This window comes from Pseudopodoces humilis, chromosome 7, assembly GCF_049639895.1.
Source record: "Pseudopodoces humilis isolate 2021_Gansu_Grassland_sample_001 chromosome 7, ASM4963989v1, whole genome shotgun sequence".
In the NCBI taxonomy this organism is placed as follows: domain Eukaryota; kingdom Metazoa; phylum Chordata; class Aves; order Passeriformes; family Paridae; genus Pseudopodoces; species Pseudopodoces humilis.
Window position 1 is genome coordinate 51543177 of NC_142206.1, and position 22588 is coordinate 51565764.

Below are 22588 nucleotides of genomic sequence, written 5' to 3' on the forward strand. Positions count from 1 at the left end.
TATTAAATAATCAGAGATATAATATCTAAAAGAGATGTAATTTTGTGTAATTGCCAAAGTAGCACTTTAGGTCAAATAATGAACAATATTATAAAAGGATTAGTCTGACACTGTGTTCCAGTTCATAAATGACACAATTTACTGTTCCACAGCTTACATATTTTCTTAGGTGAGATAATAGTTAACTTTCACCTCTTCCATACAAATCCTTATATTCATTGACCAGAGAAATTAATGTCTTGCCTTAGGGATTGTCTAAATTTTATATACCTGAGTGAGTCAACAGTGAGGTTTTTTTCACATCTGTTTTCTATCTTGGTGTTTCAAAGGGGAAATAACATCTCTTCTGGTGCTCCAAGTCAATTTACTGCAGGTCACATCCTGCCATAAGTAGCTCTTGGCCTTTGGAAACCTCACTGTATGTGTTTATTATCGACTTCATGGAATTATTTGCAGCCTGCCCTACCTCTCACTCACTGTGAGCAAGTTTGGGAGCAGAAAATCACAAGGCATGTGACAGTTTTGTACTGAAATGAGCACCACTTTGCAGCTATCTCGTGCCTTACCTGTGTGATATTATTTGCTACTGTTTTTCTCCACAGTGCTGCAACAGACCCTGGAGGAACTGCAGGGACTTGATGCCTGATCTTCCAAAGAGCACAGCAAGTACTTGCACACATCAGAAATGGTCAGATTTTTATATTATACATGGAGGAAATGGAGAGCAATGGGAGTTACTCATGCCAAGTGCATTGAATCTGTGGCTCCATGACTGAAGATACTTATGTGGGAAATGAACAGTTCTGTAGTCCTGGTTCATAGTTAGTTGCCAGGTAACTGCTTTCAGAGAATCAGCAGAAAAAGTGTATTTTCTTAATACCTATTGAATAGATCATTATTTTAGGTTTACAAGGAGCTAGTTTATATTTCCACAGTGATCCCATTGATTACTACCACATACTGCACTAAGCAAGGTCTTCCCCCATACATGAGCTGTCAAGAGTCAGTATTTTAAGTACAGGATATGTGAACATGCCTTAAAATAATTATTAAATATTTATTGTTGTATTCTACCTCTTACCAAGCAGGAATACTGAAGCTGGGAAAAAAATTCACAGGATTTCCCTTTATCTCCTTTTTGTTTTTCTCTTCTTCTTGCTTTGCTCTTTCCTTTTTCCTCCTGTCCCACTTGCACACTCCATAATGGTGAAATGGTGAGAAGCAGAAAAATTGCTGGAGGAAATGCCAGAAGTGCAGGTAAAAATACATCTCGGACTCAGGGGTAAGGGCTACAGACAGCCAGACTTTCCTTAGGCTTTAGAAAAATCACTGTTAGATTTAGACAAGCTACATATGAAGAAAGGGCAGCTGTGGAATGTAACAGTCCTAAAGGCATAAAAGGTTGTGTCAAGTATGTGAGCAATAGAGGAGGAGCTTACATCGCTGCTTTTGGAGTAATTTTCTGTTTTCATTCAGTATGCAGAACCCTGTCTAGTGAACTCAAGACTGTGGATAAATGTTTTTTTTTTCCTTGCTTACTTTCAACAGGTTGATGAGAAGTCATCCTCCCACACCCAGAGGCCATGGGCTGTGAACCAGTTTTCTCTGGAGGTTGCAGAGAAAAAGACTCTTTTAAAAAGCAATCTGGAGCTTTAGTCATTAACCTTTGCTGGACTGATGCCCCTCAGAGCAGTTCCATGTTCTATTGAATGAAGGGAAAAACAACCCCAAAATATATCCACTGGTGTCTTTTATTAAGTTATGCAAAATACAGTATTAATTATGACACTGCATGCATTTTAGACAATATAAATGCAAGCCTACAGAAAATGTGACAAAGAAACCCTCAATTACTTTTGAGGTAGTATACAAGGAAAAATAGGAAAGCAGAAACACAGTGGATTAAAAGAACAAAATATTAGTATCACTTTGTGCATACATTAGTCACTCATAAATACATTTGTATGAAATAACTTAAGATACAATTCCATTCTTGTTGAAAAATATACTTCTTCAAATTCACCATTCTTGTTTGTTTTGATTTCACATGACATTTTATGGTATTTTATCAGGTGGGTTTATTTTTTTTTTGTCACTGCCATCATGATTTTACCCTTTTCCTCCAAGAATTTAGGCACAGATGGCCTCATGCACAAAAATAAATAAGAAACCTGCTTGAAGGGAAAAGAATTCTGCTCAAATAGCTTAGGATAGTCTAATAAATACATTTTTGTTTATAAAAATATTTCAGGTTTATAAAAGAGGGGAGGGGACAGTCTCCCATGTGGAAAGGGCGTCAAGTGAAAAGTGCTGTATAACGTTTTTGAAGAGATTTTGTTTTAAACATATAGTACCATTATGAATATATATTTTATAATAATCCTGTTTCTTGGAACCTTATTGTTCACTAGAAGTATCAAATGCTGTTTTCTTCCTTTTGTTTGCTGTCTTATTGCCGTTTGGGGAGATGCCTAGTTCAGAAGGGTTCCGTATAACTGTGCTTTTGTAAGGCTGTCCTTCCGACTCAGACCAGTGCTCCCAGTCCGCTGAAACTGCGGCTGTTTGCTGTGAACACCCGGATGGCTTCCTTGATCCATGGAAGACTGGTGGATTTCTGAAGCCTCCACTGAACTCTGATTGAGTGACTCTGCTGAGCTGTTGGGGCTCACGTCCACGTACTCTCTTTTCAATACTGGGCTATTTTCGATGTTTTTGCTACTGCATAACTGGACAGTGATCCTTTCGTTTTTTTGGTCTCTTGATTCTTTTGTTTTGTAAGTGGGCAATTTGTCCTGTTTACAGCTCGTGCTGATGTCAATGTTCAGGCCACTGTCTGTTCTCAGGAAGCAAGAATCCACAAGTCTGCTTTGGCAGATGTCGTCTCCCTCTGAGCAGCTGTCTGCTTTGTAACTAGCATAGATGGGGCTTGTTCGACTGTCCCCCTTCTTGATGGGGCTGCTGTAGTACTGCTCTGAGAAACTGCAGGGTGACAGCCTGCCAGTGTTCCTGTAGGAGTACGCTCCAATGTCCTCCACGCTCAGCTGCCTCCATCGCCCTGGCAAGTCTTCTTCTGAAAGGTGGGTGCTCCTGCACTCGTTCCTCATTTTCTGGTTTGCTAAAGCCTGCTGTGGTGTTATGGCTGAGAAATGAAAAGGTTCATTTGCATATGGAGGCAGAGTCCTGGTAAAAGTGGGCGAGTTCTCGTTGTCGTCAGCAAGCTCCATGTGCTGCGCGGGTTTGGGCTTGGCAAACCTGGGGCTTCCCTGATGCTCGTAACCCGCGGGTGACTTCCTTTCAAAGAGCTCCTCCCGGTTGCTCATGTAGATCGCTTGCTGGGAGGCTGTCAGAGTGTTGGCTTGGGCGTTCTCCTTCTCCTCAGACGTGACGCTGAAGCTGGAGTAGGAGCTGGAGGTTGGCAGAGAGGTAATGTACTCTGGGAAGGCTTCATGGGAGAAGCTGGAATGGAAACCGTCCTCTTCGACAGTGCTGTCCGTGGAGTTTTGGGACCGCAGGAACCCCACGTCTTTCACCTGCGTGTCCACGCTCTGCCGCCTCTCCCTCCTCCTCTCCTCCGGGCAGTAAAGGGCCGTGTCACTGCAGTAGATATCGGACTTGGGGTACTGGGGTCTTTGTCCGACTTTTCCAGCAGAGTCCTGAAAATTGAGATCCCTTGTAGATGGGCTTGACAAGTGTGAGGACAGGCTGTTTGGGTCTGGCTTTTCCAGTACTTTGGCGATGACGCAAGTGGGTATGGTATCAGCATAAGAAGTGTGGCACAAGGGCACAGAAAGGCTGCACCCATGTTTTTCCAGGTGGATGCTGACTCTTTCCTGAAAGTCAGTTGGCAGCTGCAACATAAAGAGATAACAAAGAGAAAGGAGAGAAGGGTACGTGTCAATAGAGGTGTCAGATGAGTGCTGTTGATGACATCACATAGCTCACTGTACCTGGTTCTTTGGCCACAATCTTTGTGCATTTCTGGAAAGAAGGATAATCAAATGACATTTGTTTGTTTACTTAGCATTTGTACATCTTCATCTGCTTTCGCTCACGGATAACACTGTGAAACTGAAATATTTCCTTCCAAATTAATTCAGGTTGGATAAGAATGATCATAGAATTGCTCAGGTCAGAAGAGGCCTCTACACTCATCAAATCCAGCCATTAACCCAGCACTTCCAGGTTTATTTTACTGATGTAAATAAAATATGTAGTAAATAACAGTCTTAAAAAGGCCTGTAGGGAATTACAGCCTACAGCAACACTTTCTGGACTGTGTGCTTGGGTGTGATTTGCAGTTGGAGTGTGGGTGTGCAGAGGTCTCTGCGGGGGTGAGGAAGGAGGAAAAGATCAGATTTATTCTGTTCTTCTTTTGCCTTTCCTCAAGCTCATCTTCCCTACAACCCCATGCCAAATTGGCTCCTGCCCCCCAGCATCACATTTGATAAACAATGCTGTTTGAAGATGCAGAAAAGCTGACTAACACTTCTAGAAGTGGTACTGGCTGCTGTGACAGGATTGTTCCTGTGCTGGGAAGAAGCAGATCAAGCTGGTTTCCTTGCCCCTTCAGTTGGACACTGCTTGTCAGATTGACCACACACATAAGCCTCAACATGCTCTAACACACTGACAGAAGTAAGCACTAAGACCTGAATTCACATTGTGATTCCTGTGACAGAATTAATCTGTCTAATTAATAAGTCTATTATGTATCAGAAATCATGTAGGTTTTTTTTTTAAGAAAGTCAGGCTGAGGGCTGTGGATGGTGGCTTCACCTACCATTCTGTCATGTGGACCAGAAGAGAGAGAGAGAGAGGGAGACGAGATTCCTTGGTGAAACCTGCTCAGGTATCACCAAACATGCTTTCATGTCCAATTTTATCTGCCTTGTCACTTCAGATCTCTATCAGTGATCAGACAATATTAGACAGCAATATTAGAGAGGTTGTCTCAGTATTTCTTGCTGGAAATCAGAATTTGGGTTTGGAGTAAGTTTTGAGCTTGTGATTATGATAGCTCCTTTGATACTCGTGTTGATTTATGCCACTTGGGAATTTATCCCTTCAGTGCTGGGCTGAACACTGATTTACTCAGCATTTTATTTCTATAACTAGAAATAAAGCTCCTCTTTACAAAATAATCAGTGCTTAACCTTATGACCTTAGCAATCTCACTTCCTCCTTAAATTTGTTCCTCTAGAGGAAAGAACACTACAAATACAAATGTAGTTTCCCCCCTCCCCTTTATTTTTGGCAAAGGAAGCTTAAGGTGCCTGCTCCTTGTCATGGCCTCTTATTTTGTAAGATATGGAGATTTTCTTTGAGCTTAATTGGGAAGTTTTTAAAGCTGGTTTTGTCCCCAAACCTCACTGTGTTCAAAATATGTCATGTAGTGAAATGGCATTCTTGTTATTTGTAGTAAGACGAGTGTTTTTTTAACCAACAAACCTTCCAAGATATTTTGGATTAATCATTATGTTGCTAATTAACTCATATGTCTTCCATTGGAAATAAATGATATTGCCAGTCTGCTGGCAGACAGCAACATTAGTCATAGTAAGTACAGATGCAACAAAGATTGAATAAACAGGTTGTAAAATAGGCCTGGTGTAAATTGCCATAGAAATGAGGAAAATAATTTACAGTTAATTTAATGTGGAAATGCTGTATGGGACAGCTCTTATTTTAGTATCCTGTAGCACCATTGTTTGATCTATTTTATATACATTATTAAGATTATGATATGTGTTAAAAAGAACTTTATTTTGTGGGCATTGCACTGGAAACTGGAACTGCCAAAATGATACTGCTATCACAGTACTATATTGTACTACAGTTTAGCTTTCTGGATAACATCGGGCAATATTTGCATTTGTAAAGAATTTATTGGCTGTGACAGCACATCCATATTTGCTAAATTAATAAATGCTTGGACTTATGAGTGGAGACTGCCTATTTAACTGAGTATATGACAGTCTGGGAAATTGTGGGGAGATCTTGCATTTGTGATAGTTCTCTGCAGATGAACAATTAAAGGCTTTTAAGGTACTAATTAGAAGAGGTAGGGTGTTTTCAAGTGTGAGTAATGCCATGATAATTCCTTGATACATCTTGCTAAGGGAAGTCAGTTAACAAGAATAAATAACAGGACCAAGATAATGGTTTATTTGGAAGTTCCGTCTCTGTTCCATATAATCATTGCCTGTTGTACAGAAGAATCTTGCTCCATCTTTATTTACCAGGGTTGTTCATTGCTCTGAAGCCATCCACTGACTTAGGGATGGTTTTTACATTCCAAATTTAATTTTGCAATATTCCATTGCAGAATTGCACAAGAGAGGCCATTTGGGGGATGTTGACCTGATGGGACTGATGAAGGAAAGTCTTTGCAACCTTCACTGAAGCAATATATTTGAGGAAGGTGCTATTGCTTTGGTGCAGGGCCTAGATCCCTAAAGAACTGTCTTGTTTACTAAGATAATATTTACCTCCCCTTTAAGGAGCCTATTTCTCATTTCCTTGGAAGCAAGGATTATTAATTAAAGTTTACACCTTGGAAATCAATCATTTGGTGCTCTGGTTTCTTTAGAAAAAGATATTTGTTCTGGCGGTCCATTTTAAAATTTGGGTTTGGAAACTAGCTGGACTGGAAAATAGCTTCAGGAAGAAAATTGATTATATCAGAATCTCTGACGCCTGTAACTCGCCATTTCCCTGCTCTCACCCCACTGCTCCTGCACAGCATTTTACATTCTGGAGTTCACAGCACATCAGTGCTTTTTAAACCTTTGTTTTACAGGCAATCAGTGCAGGCCCATTCTACTGGATAGGAGAAACACCAGCAGGTGCACGAGGCCTCCTGTGGCTTAAAGGAGGGTGTGGAGGAATAAAAGCCTTAAGGGCAAACAAATTCTGGAACTGATACATGCAAAATAGCCTGTTTTCCATACAATATTTATGTCATTGAGCAAGCTTGGTCACATTACCTCTGAAAGTTTATGTGCCCTGTCATAGTTCTTGCTGCACTGGAGAAGCTGAGCAGCTAAATTGCAGTCCTTCCTGTAGAGCTCCTGGAAGAAAACAAAAAATAACCTCTTCTTTAAAGTCTGCAAAGTACTTGTGGCTCTCAGCCTTTCTCCCATGCCTGATCAATCTTTTCGAAATTCAGTCTGGAGAGATTTGGAACATCCTTTAATTTCTAAACAAATTAAAATGCTTTGTTGTTTCTTGCACAACCCAGAGATATTTCCCCCTTTGCTCTGTGAGGGCTGATGAAAATACTAAGAATAAATTTTTGAGACCTGTTACAACAGAGCAGTAATCTGCATTTCAGAAGATAGGTGCTTACCATTAAGAACTGAATTTTATACTGTTAACATGCATGGTACTGTGAAGGCTAAAATGATCTTTTAAACAAAAAAGAAAAAATTTACTGGGTATTATCCATACTAATTAAATACTAAAATGCTAAAATAATCTTATGAGACTGTGGGAAAAATTCATTACAGAAATATACATTGTATTGGTTTTTTAAAAAGGGACACTCTCCTTTTGATATTTCTCAATGCTTCCTGGCTCCTTTAATATCTTGCAGAATGCAGCTATAGAAATATATTAAATCTCACTGCAAATATTTGATGCTGCAGAACAGAATATTTTCACTGGGCAAGAAATTACCGTGAGAATTCCACACAGGGAAGGAGAGAATTTAAGAGAGCTTCTTATACTATCTTTGTATTGAATGGCTCCCACAGCCTATTTAATGGGAAAATTCAGCACATAGATTTGCCCTTCACCTAAATTTAATTTAGGACACATGACTGTGTAACTGTATCCTTCAACCAGCATCTCTGGCTCCCTGAAGGTAAGGGTTGTATTTTGTTTTTCCTTTTCCTCATCTAGTTGCATTAAAACCAAGGTTGGCTTCAGAAGTTGACTTTATAGGTGGGAAGAGATGAGATATACAAAGCATGAAAGTGCTATGGGCACTGGGCTGTGTTAATCTGTAAAAATTAATGTGTTTATAGACAAAAGGTGTGGAATACTGATATGATTTGGATTTTCTCTGATGTTAATGTTATAATTTTATTGCGTGCCAATTTTTATGACTCCATTAATTCTCTTAAAAATTGATAAAGAAATTTTCTGTGAAAAAGATATTTCCTCTGTTTTAAAATACCATTTTAAGATATTCTGTAATAAGAGATGCAACAAGACATTCTTGTGAGCCTTTGAGGGATGAAGTTGTCCTGTGAACATCAGTTCATATATATTAATATTCAAGGACCTTTATGCACTTTTGTTTTGTGATTTTTTTTCCCTGTGAGAATTTATATGTGCCCCTTCTGCCTCAAACGTACTGGGGAGACATTCATTTATGCGGGTCTTAAATTTTATATTAGGACACAATGTTTTCATTCCTGAAAAAGAACCCAAGAATTCAATTTAGAAGTAAAATCTGTTGCATGTGCATGTGATTTTGATATGTCACGTGCACGTGAAACCCAATACATATTGCACAATATATACAGCACAATGTCTAGCACAGACAGGTGCCCCAAGTCCCATATGGCATTTCCAGGCACACAAAAATGCTATCTCTCCAGAACTTAATCCTTTCTTCAAAAGCTCTGTGCCTCTCTTTCTGCGCAGCAGTTGTCATGGAGAGTACAAAAAGCATTTCTGACACTCTATTTTTAGCAGCTTTAAAAATTACTACAGAAAAATTACATGTGAGCTACATGTGCCACGTGTACTTTGTTCTCAACCTGCTGGGCCAAGCCATGTGACTGGAGTGACTTTCTCTCCTTTGTTTGCCTGAATGGAAACCAGCCATATCTGTGGCAACTAGAACTGGCAATTAATGCCAGAAGTGTTTCCCACAGTTTAAAATATGATTTTGTATCAAAAGTGTACTTTTACATTTCTGTCAGAAGAGAGAGGGGAAATATAATTGGAGAATGTTTTTGTCTCAGCAATATTTCTTTCTCCCCATGTGGGATTCTTCAGTTCATCACTTCTCTACTTATTAGGTATAATATTAGTGGTTTGTTTTGTAGTTCTTTATTTTAAAATTTGGAATATAAGCTTTACTCTTATTAGTGATACTACACATAACCACAGATTATCCTGAGCTGGAAGGGATCATCAAGTCCCGGCCCTGCACCATCCCCAAGAGTCACACCCTGTGCCCGAGAGCACTGTCCAAACACTTCTGGAGTTCTGTCAGGCTGGGGCCATGACCACTGCCTTGGGGAGCCCTTTCCAGTGCCCAGACACCCTCTGGGTGAAGAACCTTTTCCTCATGTCCAACCTAAACCTCACCTGACTTAATTTCATGCAGTTTTCTCAAGCCCTGCAAGGGCAGAACTTTGTTCATGAACCAACCTCAAGTCTGAAGGAGTGGTACTGTTATTTGAGGCCTCTGGATCATATTCTAGTGCTGAGAGTAAAACTATGAATACTGAAAACACTTTAAATGTGGGTTCAAACCTGACTCCATGAAATAATATAAATGCATGCATACTTAAAGGGAGAGTTCTGCAATTTTTTTCCACGTCTAAATCAAAAATGACTCCACTGATTTCAGCTGAATTAGTCTGGAGGTGTATCTGTGCTTCCAAAACCTGGATGTAACCCATTACTTTTACCACATTCCATTACGTATAGCTGTTAGAGTTATGAAGTAACTCTTCTTTCAACTCAACTTCTATAAAAGTGAGGGGTCAAACTGGGAAGTTTTTGTTTCAGTTGGAAAGCTGTTAATTGCACAGGCAGAGCTCACATCAACAGGCATTTTAATGAGATCAAATGCTCCCAGCTATGATTAAGAGTCAATGTGAAATATGGGAAGATTGAACATAAGACGCTGGAAAATAAGTACTAACAGAAACATGTCTTCTGTAGATGAATTTTTTATTAAATGTGGAAGGAATGGCACAATAATGAACTAAATGTCTGCAGTATTCCTCTCTTTGCTTTGTAGGTTTGTCTCAGGAAGGATTTAATGAGCGTGCTGCCAGCTGCACAACTCATGCCATTTTTCAGCAGTGTTTAATGAGATGGAGGGTGACAATTGCCAGAGATGTTCCCTGTTTTGTCCCACACAGAGATAGGTACATTTTTACACATGAGCAACTGCTGGGGAAAGCCTGGCTCCTGCTCCCTGCAGGAGTGGTCTGAGTGACCAAGCTGGGTCAGTCCTGCCTTCTGCTGGCAGAGCTTGCTTGTGCTGGCCTTTTTGGTGAGAAAAGACCAAAAGATAAAAGAACCAAGGAAATGCAGGGCTCTACACTGTGCCTAAAATCCTTCTGATGTGTCCTCACTCCACACGTGTCCCTGCAACTGCTCTGACCATGTACTTGAACCAATTTGCTGTACTGATGGCAAAGTCAGTGTGGGAATATTGCCACTTCTTAGGGTATTTTTTCATAAGTTTCAGGCTAGACATAAGGAAAAAAATATCAATGAAAAGTCTCATCACAACTTCATAGCATAAGGAGAACTGGATTTACAAAATGATGGCAACAAACAAACAAATATAAAATTTAACTGTTGAGGTAACAAGTTACATTTTGTACAAATAAAATATTATTCTAAAATTTCATGGGAAGTGCAAGACAGAATTTTTTTTCAGAATATAATCCCAAAATGAATACCGTCACATAATTAAATACTTACATTGTCTTCTGACAACTTATCTATCGTCACCTTGGCTTCTATTAAGTGATTATTGAGTGCAATTATTTCATGGCTCAAAGCCCGTTTTTCCTCTTCATAATGCTGACCCTGTGTAGAAAATGGAGTTGTCAGTTTTTTTTCTATTTTCAGAATATTTCAGATAAAGGCCCACAGGTTGATGTCATTCTCAAATCCAGAGAAAAGCACAACAGACCAACACTTCTTTTTTCTTTCTTCCTGCCCCTCCTTATTTATTTTCTTTGTTATCTTTCTATTTGTACTTAGGAGATGAGGTAAAGTCCTTTGGAAATATGGAGGTCAGATTGAGTTCACATTAGGAACCTTCACAAAAGGCTCTGGTTAGCCTGTGCAAAAGCAATGTATTGAGCATCAGTCAATACATCCTTTCTTAGTCACAGGACAGGGTCTCTGACATGGAAGGGACTGGAGCTGCTCTTTTACTACAAGAATGTTTCACTTATGCTATTATTTCCCATCCTCAAAAGGAAAGAGGAATAATATTTAAAAAGAGAAGCAGTTGTGTTTGAGCCAATTTAATTTCAGCTGTTGACTGTTCAGGCTGATTTAAAAGCCCTGATTAAGGCTGTTCATTTTTCAAGGTGAATGTTTACCTGATTGCAGGGTTAACACTCATTAGCAGAACACAACCCACTGTGGCATATCAGGAAAACAGTCAGATTCCAATTTCTTTCCACCCAATAATTTAATCTCATTAGTAACTCTTTATTATAAATACAAAGAAATCAGTGGCAAGAATGAAATGTCACTGGCCCTTCCCACATTTTGTCTCATTTTGATACGCAGAGTTTATTGTACTGCCTCTCATATCAAAAACCATTGTGAACCAGTCATTTATAACCCTGCCTCCAGCCTTACACTGGTGTTAAAAAGTATGGTGGCTTCTGAGTGCTCTGAGATCAAGGCATCCTCTGTGCACTCACAGTTGCAACAAGAAGATTTAAAAATTACCTTGAGGGTTTATTAGAAAGGTGCATTGCCATAGGAGCAGAAAATAGGGTAAACCCTAATATACTTCTGTTTTGTTTAGTGAATTCAATTCAGTGACAAATTCCCAGTCCCAGTGGTGCTGAGCAATAGGACAAGAGGCAACAGGTGGAAACTGGAAGATGGGAAGTTCACCTGAATATGAGGAAGGAATGCTGTGCTGTGAGGGTGGCTGAGCAATAGAGCAGGGTGCCCATAGAGGCTGAGGAGATATTAAAAATCTCCCTGGGCACAATTCTGAGTCAAGTGCTCCAGAGCACCCTATTTGAGCAGGGAGCTTGGGCTAGATCTCCAAGTGGATCTAGTGGATCTACTTCATTAGAAGTGAAGTGGTCCCTTCCAACCTCAACCATTCTGTGCTTCTGTGAATGTCACGTCCCATTTTTAGTTGTGAAGGACTGAAATTTCCCAGATGCCATATTGCTAGGGTCACACAAAAATCTTCTATCAACACACACTTGACATCATCAGCTAATTGACAGCAATGGGAATTGGGTGTTTTGAAGTCCGAATGAATATCAAGGTTAATTATCCAGCTGCAAAGCACCAGCCTGCATTAAAGGAGGGTGATTAAATTGGAAGTGGCAGCTCTCATCCTAAGCTGCTATTTAAAGAGAAACACCTTCTCAAATGGTCTAAGTAAACCCACATCTTTCTTTAAACTGTGCAGGTATGACTGAAGTGTCTTTGTGAAGGCCTGGACTGGCCTATTTTAGTGTCAGTTTTCTATGGACTGTCTGTTCCCTGCTGTTCCCCTCTGTCCTGACAGTCCAGCTGTGTCTGGAGGCTGGTTCAGCCTTGGCACCTCTCCCCTCCTCATTCCCATTGATCAGGCACTCCTGCCTGGGCACTACCTCATGGAAGGCCAAAGTGCAGCTTTGAGAGCTTGCGAGGCTCCAACCTTTCTGATTTTAACCAGACACAGGGCTGTGTTTTTTAATTAGGCAGATCAATGAGGTTTTATATGAGACCCTTAACTCTCATTGATTTTATAGCGAACTAAAGAACCAGGCACTTTGTAAACCTCCTGGCCATCTGTGCACCTCTAAAAATCTGTCTCCTTTGAGATTGTGACTGAAGATTACATTTTCAGAGGTATTTAGCTGTGTAATGATAGACAAGTGACTACCTAAGTATCCACAAAAAATATGTCCCCTCAATTTTCTAAGTCATTTCATGCTTTTGAAGGATCCAGGTCCACTGAGTACAGACATAATCTTCCAAATAACCATTTCTATGGAAGATTTTATCAGTCCTAGATGATAAGCTGTCATGTCAGCACAGCTGATTTGTGGAACTCTGTTGCTCTAAATCTCTCTGATCTCAGTAACTGTTGCTCTTGCCTAGCCAAACTGAACTTATTCTATTTTGCTGTTCAGGAGAGGATATCTGATCAAGGATTTATAGTTTTCAGGAGAGAAACTAATAAAAGGCAGCAGATTCAGGCATTGAAAGCATTACTTTCCGCTGCATTTGAGTAATGCTGAATCTGGCTGAATTATGATTTAATTTCCTTTCACTTATGATAACATTTGGATGACGTTTCCCAGACTTCATATCTGCTCAAGTGTGACTTTAAAAGATATTCTATATTTGTTAAACTGTAAAACTTGCCTCAGTTCAAATTTATACTATACAGGTCAGCAGGTGGACACCAAATAAACACCTCAGGAGTGCTGTGGAGAAGGGGGAATAAGAAGGAAAGGCCAGTCCCAATCTTCTCTACCATTATTAGTACACATCTTTCTCTTGAAATCAGTGTCATTGACATGAACAAAGAGTCTGTTTCAATGTGGCAAAATGAGCCTGAAGGTGGGCAGGACATGGAAATCCTTTGGCCTATTGGCCACACACTGTGTGTCCATCTCTGGAAGTTCAGGACTTCAGCCAGAATTATTGTGGTGCAGTGGTGGCAACAAGAGGACAAAGGCTTAATCCTGACACCACCTATGGGAGAACACTGCAGCTGGAAGAGGCAGTATGGTAGTGCTGGATCACTGCATTAGAAAGATTGCTGGTCACTGGGGGCTGCAATTTTGAGTCTCCAGTTGCAGTCAAGCAATCATATTTTCAGCATCAGATTGCCAGAGAGGCATGAAAGGAGGATGGGAATCATAATATCAATGCTATGATCATGAGTTACAAATATAAATGCTTATTTTACTTGTAACCACTTTTGGCAGATCCCTCTATTTCTGGTAGCTTATAGAAGCTTGGTCCTCCTACTCTTCCATAAGGCTGGTGACCCCTCCTCCCTCCTTTTGGCACTGCTTTCTGCTCTGCAGGTGCTAATCCCCTATCTCTCAAAACAGTAGTGAATTAAATCAGTGGTGTTATTGATATGCCAATAGCTTGCAGCTGGGCTGAGGGCTCCTGAAGTCCACTCCAAAATGCCAGAGCTACAGACTGCAGTGGGCTGAGTGACTGGTGGATCCTGGTTCAGAAATCTTTGTTGAGTCAGCTCTGTGCCCCTGCTGCACCCCTCATCCCTTGACACAGAGCCAGCACACGAGAATGCAGCTCCCCAGTGCCTGACTAACACAACAGCCATGTGCCCACATCTGAGTCAGATCAGATTGGTTCTGCTGGGTGACTCCAGCAATCACAGCACCTTTGCTGAGGGCACCCTGCTCCTATCTTAGATTTAGCATGACCTTCAGTGCTTCCTTATCAGATCTGAGGAAGGGATTGAATATATGTTCTTCACAAAGGAACCAAATTATATAATAAAATATATAATCTCTGTCTGGAATCTTGGGGCCTTCTTTATAATTACTCTCTATCATTGTGAAAATATCCCTCATATATTTATAGATCCATAAAAATATAAGTAGATGCTTTCAAAAGTGTTTGGTGCCATCTAGTCCCTGCATCTGAAATCTGTGATATAAGTGGGGTGAAAAGAATCTTGGTAGGTTGATTCAGCATGAAATAATTAATAGATAAGTATATTTTTAAAAGTAACAAAAAGGTAACAAAAACTGGATGAAAAGATTTATCTTACATATTACTGGATCCATAAAGGTTCCTACTCCAGTCCTTCACCAGAATTGGGCAGGCTAAAAGTTCTCTCTCTCTCTGGTAAAGTTTCTGTCTCCCTTCATTGCTTTCCAGCAGCTGGAGGGTGTCCACCATAAAGCAGTGTCAGCCTATTAGTCAAGGCTTGGCTGCTTTCTGTCATCTCTGCTGTCCTGTGGGAGCTCTGATGTGTAGAGACCTTTGGAAAGCAGCCTCAGATTTGCAACTGGGAAGTGCTGGTCTGTGGAAATGTCAGACTTTTCAAACATGGCAAAGTAAATCATGATGTTCCTGTAAGGAACATTTCTGTGGAATGAAATTTGAATGCTACAGTGACAATAATGTAATGGTAGTACTGACCAGCAGGGTATTAGTGGCCAGCAGTATTCCTTTGGAAATACTTAATAAATAATGCACAAATGACAGACAAAAAGAGAGGGAGAGATTTTTTCTGTTACAAATTCCACCAGAGTGATACTGGCATTCCATCCTGAATGCCTTGGAAGAGGTTTATTACAATGTTTTTGGATGAGGAATGCAGGTAGAATTTTGTTCCCTTTTTTTCTCTACTATTCTACTTGTCCAGGAGCAACACAACACTCTGATAGGAGAAATTCCCCACCTTTGTGGACCAGTGTAAGACTGTTAACTCAATACTTTTCTCTTAGACCAGAAGTCAATCTTTTCACTGCTTATGCTTTAAGGTACCTGCTAAGAAAATACAGGGTGGAAAATACTATTTTGTGGATTGTAGCCAGCAAACAAGTGCTGACTATACAAGTGGGGATAGACTTTCAAAACAAAGTCTGTATGTTTTATGGTGATATTTTATAATATTTATGGTATATTTTATAACCTCATTGAAATCGTCTTCTGAAGGACAAAACTGAGCAGTTGAAGATGACAAGCTGGGAGGAGTGGTTGGTGCAGCAGCGGGTGGTGCTGCCCTCCACCTCCAACCTCACAAGCTGGAGAAGGGGCCTGACAGGAACTTCATGAATTTCAACAAGGAGAGTTGCAAAATCCTGCACCTATGGAGGAACAGCCCCTTGTATCAATGTATGCTTGGGGCAGCCCAGAATACAGTGCAGCTACTCAGAAAAGGAGTGAGAGGCCCTGGTGGAAAGCAAGCTGAACACGAGCCACCAGCGTGTTTCCTTGCTGCAAAGGCCAAAGGTAACTCTGGGCTGCACTAGGCAGTGCTCCCAGCAAGTTGAGGGAGACGATTCTTCCCTTCAGCACTGCTGTGGCCACACCCAGGGTGCTGTGTCTGTTTCAGGTTCCTCAGTACAGGTGGAGAAGGACTTAGTGGAGAGAGTCTAAGAAGAAGATTAAGGGATTGGAGCACCTCTGTTCTGAGGAAAGACTGAGAGAGTTGGGACTGTTTAGCCTGGAGAAAACTCAGCTTGAGTGGGATCTCATCAAATGTGGATAAATATCCAACAAGAGGGTGCAAAGAGGACAGAGCCAGGCTCTCTTCAGAGGTGCCATTGGAAGGGCAAGAAGCAATGGGTGCAATACCAGTGGCACAGCACATGGAACTCAAGCAGTGTCATCTGAACACAGAAAACTCTTTAACTGTTGAGGGTGACTGAGCACTGAAAAAGGTTGCCCAGAGATATTGTGGAGTTTCCACTCCTGAAGATATTAAAAAACTGCCTGGACATGGACCTTGATGACCTGCTGTAGGTATTTGAGCAGGGAGTTTGAAGCAGATGATGCCCAGATGTGCCTTCAAACCTCAAGCATTCTGTCCTTCTGTGAGCTCTGTAATGTATGGCTACCACATCTCACTGGACTGCTGTAGTAACTGGGGTGGTTATGACACAATAGTTTAAATTTCAGTTATTAGCAAATGCTGATATTTACAAAGAAGTAAATATTCTAATTGTTATGGAGAGATGATTTCATAAATAACTAATGCATCTTTAGGTCCTAATAAAATCAAGGTCAAGTATGCATGAAATATGGCACAAGTTCACTTATGTTTTACACTGGTATTCCATCAGGTCTTCAAACAGTCTTGATTTGACCCAGATTTGACTCGGTGCATGTGAATGCATGTCTTCTGGAGTCAGTGATGCAACATCAAGTTATTACTGATAATTACAGTGGTCATGGAGGATGTGAGTGTGTTATCTATCAAGGAGAAAGGGCCCCCAGATGGCCTGTGCATTCTCAGTGATAGTTCAGTGATGAGTGAGGATGAATTTGTTTTATAGCATCTGTCTGTACATATCTCGCATCCTGGTGAGAAATTAATAAAAATGGCTAGTCTTTGTGGAATGGAAGATTGGGAGGTTATGCAGTGGTCTCTCCCACCAGGTGTGGAAACTTTTCGCTGTTGCAGAGGGTACTAATGTGGATTTTTTCAAGCTTAGGCACACTCTTCTTCCCGTGCAGGTGTGTCATGGTCTCAGCTGAGCAAAGCAGTGTTCAAACCAAGGGACCTCTTGTAAGCAGATAAATAGAAACATATGTGGTGGTGGGCTTGGCTAGGCCAGGATTATAGCCAACAAGATAAGGAAAACAAGAATGAGAAATGTGGTGGAAATAAAATCTTTTTTCCTCCTGTAACTCTGAAAGTTAACAACTGCTCTATTTGCAGTTATGCAATAGTGCAGTTATGCACTTCCCTGCAGACCACATGCATAACTTGTTTTATTATTTGGCTCCTAAAGAAGCAAAGATGGCTTAGATTTGCAGGAATTACTGGATATTCTCTGCACTAATATCTGATTTTAAGCATGTTAGTTTCTGCTCTGCAGATCTTCGTGTTTTTATGGCAGGTGACGTGTCTGTGCCTGTTTATGGGTGCTCTGTGTGGGTTTGTCTGCCAGTGAAGAGCAGTGGGTATCCCCTGCTCACACTCACTTGCACCCATGGGCAGGAGCTGTAATAAAAAGAGTGAACTGACAAGATCAGAATAGCAAATAATAACGAAAGACTTTTCAATGAATAATGAGGCTGTATCAACGGATACCAGTTCATGACATGATCCTTGGGGTGCAGGATTCGGTGCTGATAAATGCGGCATGAAAACAATATTTAATTTTTAGTTTTGCTTCTTTGCATAACAATCTTATTTTGGTTTAGCAGTAAAATGAGTATCCAAAGGAGCTGTTCACTTACAGATTCACTGAACCCACAAGTCTATTTAAAAATGCGCATCTTTACAAGCAAAAGAGAAAAGGAGCCAAATATTTAGCAGATTTATGAGGTGATTATTTATCAAGTTACAAAAAACCTGCAGGAATGTGTAGGGATGGATTCAGAGGCTGTGGCAGCATCCTGATTGCACTTCATCATCTACCACTGTCTCATCTTTACTTCCCACTGCAGTAATCCCCAGAACACCCATCCTTGTCTCAATACCTCTTCAAAATGCTAATAGAGCCTGGCTTTCAGGAATGCTGCTACATTATGGTAAGGAGCAATGACTAATTCATTATATTTATCCTAAAGAATATTAGATATTTATTTAAAGTGATTTTCTGTTGCCAAGCTGCCAAGGTTGCATTCTTCAGAGACAAATATATGGCACTATGGATTTGAAAATACCCATTTTTCTGGGCAGGTCAGAGAAAATATGTTGTTGATGTGTCTTTTGCCTTAGGCTATACCTACTGCAAAAATCTATGTCATGTTGGAGTCCTTCCACGTAAAGAAGATTGTGGCAAGAACATTATTCCAATGTGACAGGCATTTCTTATGATGAATGCATGGGATAAAAGAAAGTGACAAATATATGACCCTTGGGTTGGCTCAGGAAGAAACTGGATTTTCTGTCCTTGCCCACAGCTTATTTTTTTTTTTAATTTAATTTTTTACTCCTCCTAGGAACTCAGCAAAACAATTTAAAATAATTACATGGTCATACTGAGATGAATACTGAAATGAAAGGAATGAAGACTTCAGCTGAGCTAGTGGCAAGCAGCAAAATATTTTGGAAGAGAAAAAGTTGTGTGAATGGGTGGAAAAGGAGAAGTTCCACTGCTGCAGGCCACACAAGGTAGGCTCTTGTAGCTTGAAGCTGTCACTATAAGGACTGATGGCCTGACACACAAACTTTCCAACCACAAAGGCTCCTCTGTGGAAATGGAGAAATTACTGGGGACTGGATACTACTTAAATGAACTACTTAGATGGTCTAGAAAGAGGAGGTGGTATTAATTTCTAGGAGTAAAGAAGTAAAATGATCTAGGAGGAAAAATGTCATATTCTGAACTTTGGAATATTCATTCATATTAATTGCAGATTATTTTAATATGGAAGAGAATTCTAATTAGAGTTGACTACCTAAACAGGGACAATTTCCCAACCAAATAAAAATAGTAAGGGTTAGATTATTTACAGTACTTTTTAATAATTTGTTCTCCTCTAAGAATTTTGAAATTTACATTTCCTGTCACCTTTTGACACTTTCTTTTAATAATTAGTTATGTAGAAGAAAACTTAAAGTCCCTTCCTTTCCCCCTGTGACTAAAATAATGTTTTATCTAAATACTCTCTTGGGAGCTAAAGTACTTTCTCAGAAAATTTTTCTTAAATATATATCAGAGTCCTGTGGCAATACTGACTTTTCCTCTCTGGGTTTTCCCTTGCACTTGAGTGCACAGAATCCATTCTTGCAGTGAAGACCTGTGATGAGCTGGATTTGTGCCCAAGCCCTGTTTGGTGGACCCTGAGCAGCCCAGAGCCAGCCCAGCAGCTCTGCCCTCCCCACAGAGTTTGTCACAATGGCAAACCTGCTATTAGGATTATTGCTGCATTATTGTTATACCTTAGGCTTCTCTCTCCTCACTACTCCACATCTTGGGCTCTTCCTCTTGTGCATTTTGATCTTTCTAAATATGTCCAGTGTGTGCATGTCTTTATCTTCTGTTCCCCTAGTCTCTTATATCTGTTTAATATACATTTAAACATCCCCTGGGGTATTGATTGGGAAGATTTGGTAAGGTGTCTGAAATATTTTAAGTGTAGTACAGGGAATAAACATAATGTACTCGTACCTTTTCTGTGTGAATTAGTCTCTCATCTTTTTATTAAAATATATCTCTGCTATTTACTTTGTGAAATCTCACGTTGGGTAAAGGTATTTAAGGTTTGGTGCTTCCCCCTCCACCCCAATCAATCCCAGATCCTTGAGAACATTTTGAGAAAATCCCTATAAGCTCTTTCCAAGGCAAAGCAGGGGAGATCCATGAAAATAAAATACTCAGTTCAAATAGCCAGCCCCTCAGACCCTGATAAATAGTGTCTTTCTGGCAGCTTCCCAATTCAAACTGCTGTAACCAAGTATAATGACTACATTAAATAACTATTGCAAAAAAAAAAAAAAAAGTATAGAAAAGGAAACAGCCACTATGTAAATTCCTTGAACAAAGACAGACTATTGCTTCCAACCCTGCTAGCAGGTTACTCAAGTCTTTGTCCCTTAATGCAGTTTGGGGGTTGTTGTAGTTATTTTTAATATGAATTTAATTGTGACACTGGAATTGCTAAGGAAGCCGGCAGGGAGGGACAGGTGGGGCTGTGCCAGAGAGCAGGAGTGGTGCTTGCTGCAGGTTCTGGTGATGGGAGGCTTTGCTAGATAGAGCCACATTGGATCCCCACAATGGGGACACTGTTCCTGCTCACTAGTGCTTGAGGAGTAAACTCCCCTGGCAGAAGGAAGGGCTGCAGAGTGGATTGCTTGCTGTAACTGATTAAGTTTTACTATAAGGGAAGTGCAACACTTCCTTCCCATCTGACTGCTGGGATCAAATCCAAAGAAAATTAAAGATGGATATATTTTTATGAACAAGCAGATAGGAAACTCACTGCATGTGTTTCTTCTGTTGGTATTCAGGGTGGTCATTTTAGCTGTTGCCTCCAGAGTTTGTGTGGATGGGAGAGACTACCTTTTGATAGAGAGAAATGTCACAACCTTTGTTTCATGTCATGAGATCAGCTGTCTTCAATCAGCACTCCTCTGTGCCATTTCAGAGCTTTGCTAAAATTTCATTTGCCTCCTTAACTATCCTGAGTTATACTGTAACTCCATAATCTTTTTATTTTCAGTAGTGAATCTCGTTTAAAAGGCCTTTGCTGCCACTTAACAGTTCATGACCCCATCAGCTGTGCTGGCACAACTTTGGCCATCCTGAAAGCCAGATGGACCAAAAATAACCCTTCAAAATTGAAAAGGCCTTTATTTGGGAAAGAGATATTTTAAACTATTTTTTCCATTGAGAAAGGTGTACATGGATTCAATATCCTCAGTATTTTTCCATAGCATTTAAAGATCTGGCTCACAGTTTAAATATTTTCCAATGACATCCCCAGATTCAGTTTCTTTTTTGCCCTGGAGCCTGGCAAAAATTTGAAAACACTGTGATTTCTAAATTCCACTTATTATAGCTATTCATATATTTCCTAATATTATTAAGTCTCTAAGGTATTATTTTCACAGCAGCTTAGAAATATTAATATCCTCTTGAGAAGAGGCTAAAGAAAACCTTCTTTTATTTATATGTCAGGGGTGTTATTGACCAGGTCAAAGCCAGCCACCTTCCTGCCTTCATTCAATCAGCATAGAGATTTCTTCAAAGCATGAAATTCCTCATTGTATGGTGATATTTTTTGGAGGAGAAGCTCTCCAGTGGTGCCTGCTTCTCTCCACTGGCTGATAAAGATGCTGAGGATAATAAAATGCTTCAGACATACCCATGAAAAATAAACATCTAGCATGTAGATGTAAAAGTAGGTAAAATGAAGCTTACTTTGAGTAACTAGCTCAATGGCACACAAATCAGGTTTGGCAAAGGCAAGGACTGAATCCCTATCTCCCAAGACATAAATCTAATAACTCACAGGAAGCTTGCTTTTCTGGGTCTGTAACTGTCCCCAGGGAAGAGCAGCATGGAGAGAATTTGCAGCTCATGTGAATCTAGCTGAGACAGGCTTTCAGTAAGTTGATTGTAACAAAGTTTGATTGGAAACCTCAAGAAATGAAGAATATGCTCTTTCCCTGGATAGCAGGAGCTCTATGCTTCTGCATGTGCTAACGACTTTCCCCCTTTGAACAGGTCTGGATCCTGAGTGTACTTATTCCCATACTTCTTCCTTCCAATTTTTTACATTATGGTCTGCAAAGCATCCTCATAGATTTTATGCTTTTAAATGTCTGTGGAAAAACATATTTTGACTAAATGGGAACATCTTATGGAAGGCATTGGTCATTTGAATTGATTTGCTTATCGACATTTGACAACATTGCTAATTTTTTTATCTCTTTTTATTAGCAATAATTTTGTGTTTACTTTTAGGACGCTGTTGAAAACATTGTTTTGTGCTGAGACCTGTACCAATCATGGAGCTGTCCTGATCCAGCCCTCTGAAGAGACTCTTTTAAATGGAAATACCACAGTGCATGCTACTTTTTGAGATGACTTTTACTGCAACCCTTCTGCTAACTGCTTTTGATATTGTATCATGTTTATTTAGTAGTCACAACCATATGAAATGGCACTTGTCAAATCTTACTATCCAAATATATCTACTCAATTGCCTTTACAAAAGAAATTGTGGCTCACTCAAAAATTTTTCATAAAAATATATTGACTTCCATTATTTATACTCCTCTGATTTAATTCTCCAGTAGCTGAACAACATAAATAGTGACTTTGTGTTTTTCTACAACCTCTATTTTCCCCATCCTATGCTTGACCCCTTGGCTGGTACAGCTGGTTCAGAATTATCTCTATATTCAGAGTCATATTTAAAATGAACATCAGCTTAACACATTAGAATATATTTCTAATTTAGTTTGGAGTAGGAAGCTGGGAATCTGTTCAGCTGGTTCTTTTATGGTTCTTAGGTG

At 40.1% G+C, this 22588-nt stretch overlaps 1 protein-coding gene across 3 annotated transcripts in view; it reads right to left on the bottom strand.

Moving 5' to 3' along the window:
• Window positions 1–2031: 2031 nt before the first annotated feature.
• The window catches only part of BEGAIN (brain enriched guanylate kinase associated), a 156576-nt gene continuing 136019 nt past the window's right edge, over window positions 2032–22588 (bottom strand). For all 3 annotated transcript variants that reach the window (XM_088057850.1, XM_088057849.1, XM_088057851.1), the window contains 3 exons: window positions 10681–10788; window positions 6987–7070; window positions 2032–3848 (listed from right to left, as the gene is read on the bottom strand). In XM_088057850.1, coding sequence (XP_087913976.1) covers window positions 2472–3848; window positions 6987–7070; window positions 10681–10788 — 1569 coding nt within the window. In that variant the 3' untranslated portion in view covers window positions 2032–2471. The remainder of the gene's footprint in view (window positions 3849–6986; window positions 7071–10680; window positions 10789–22588) is intronic.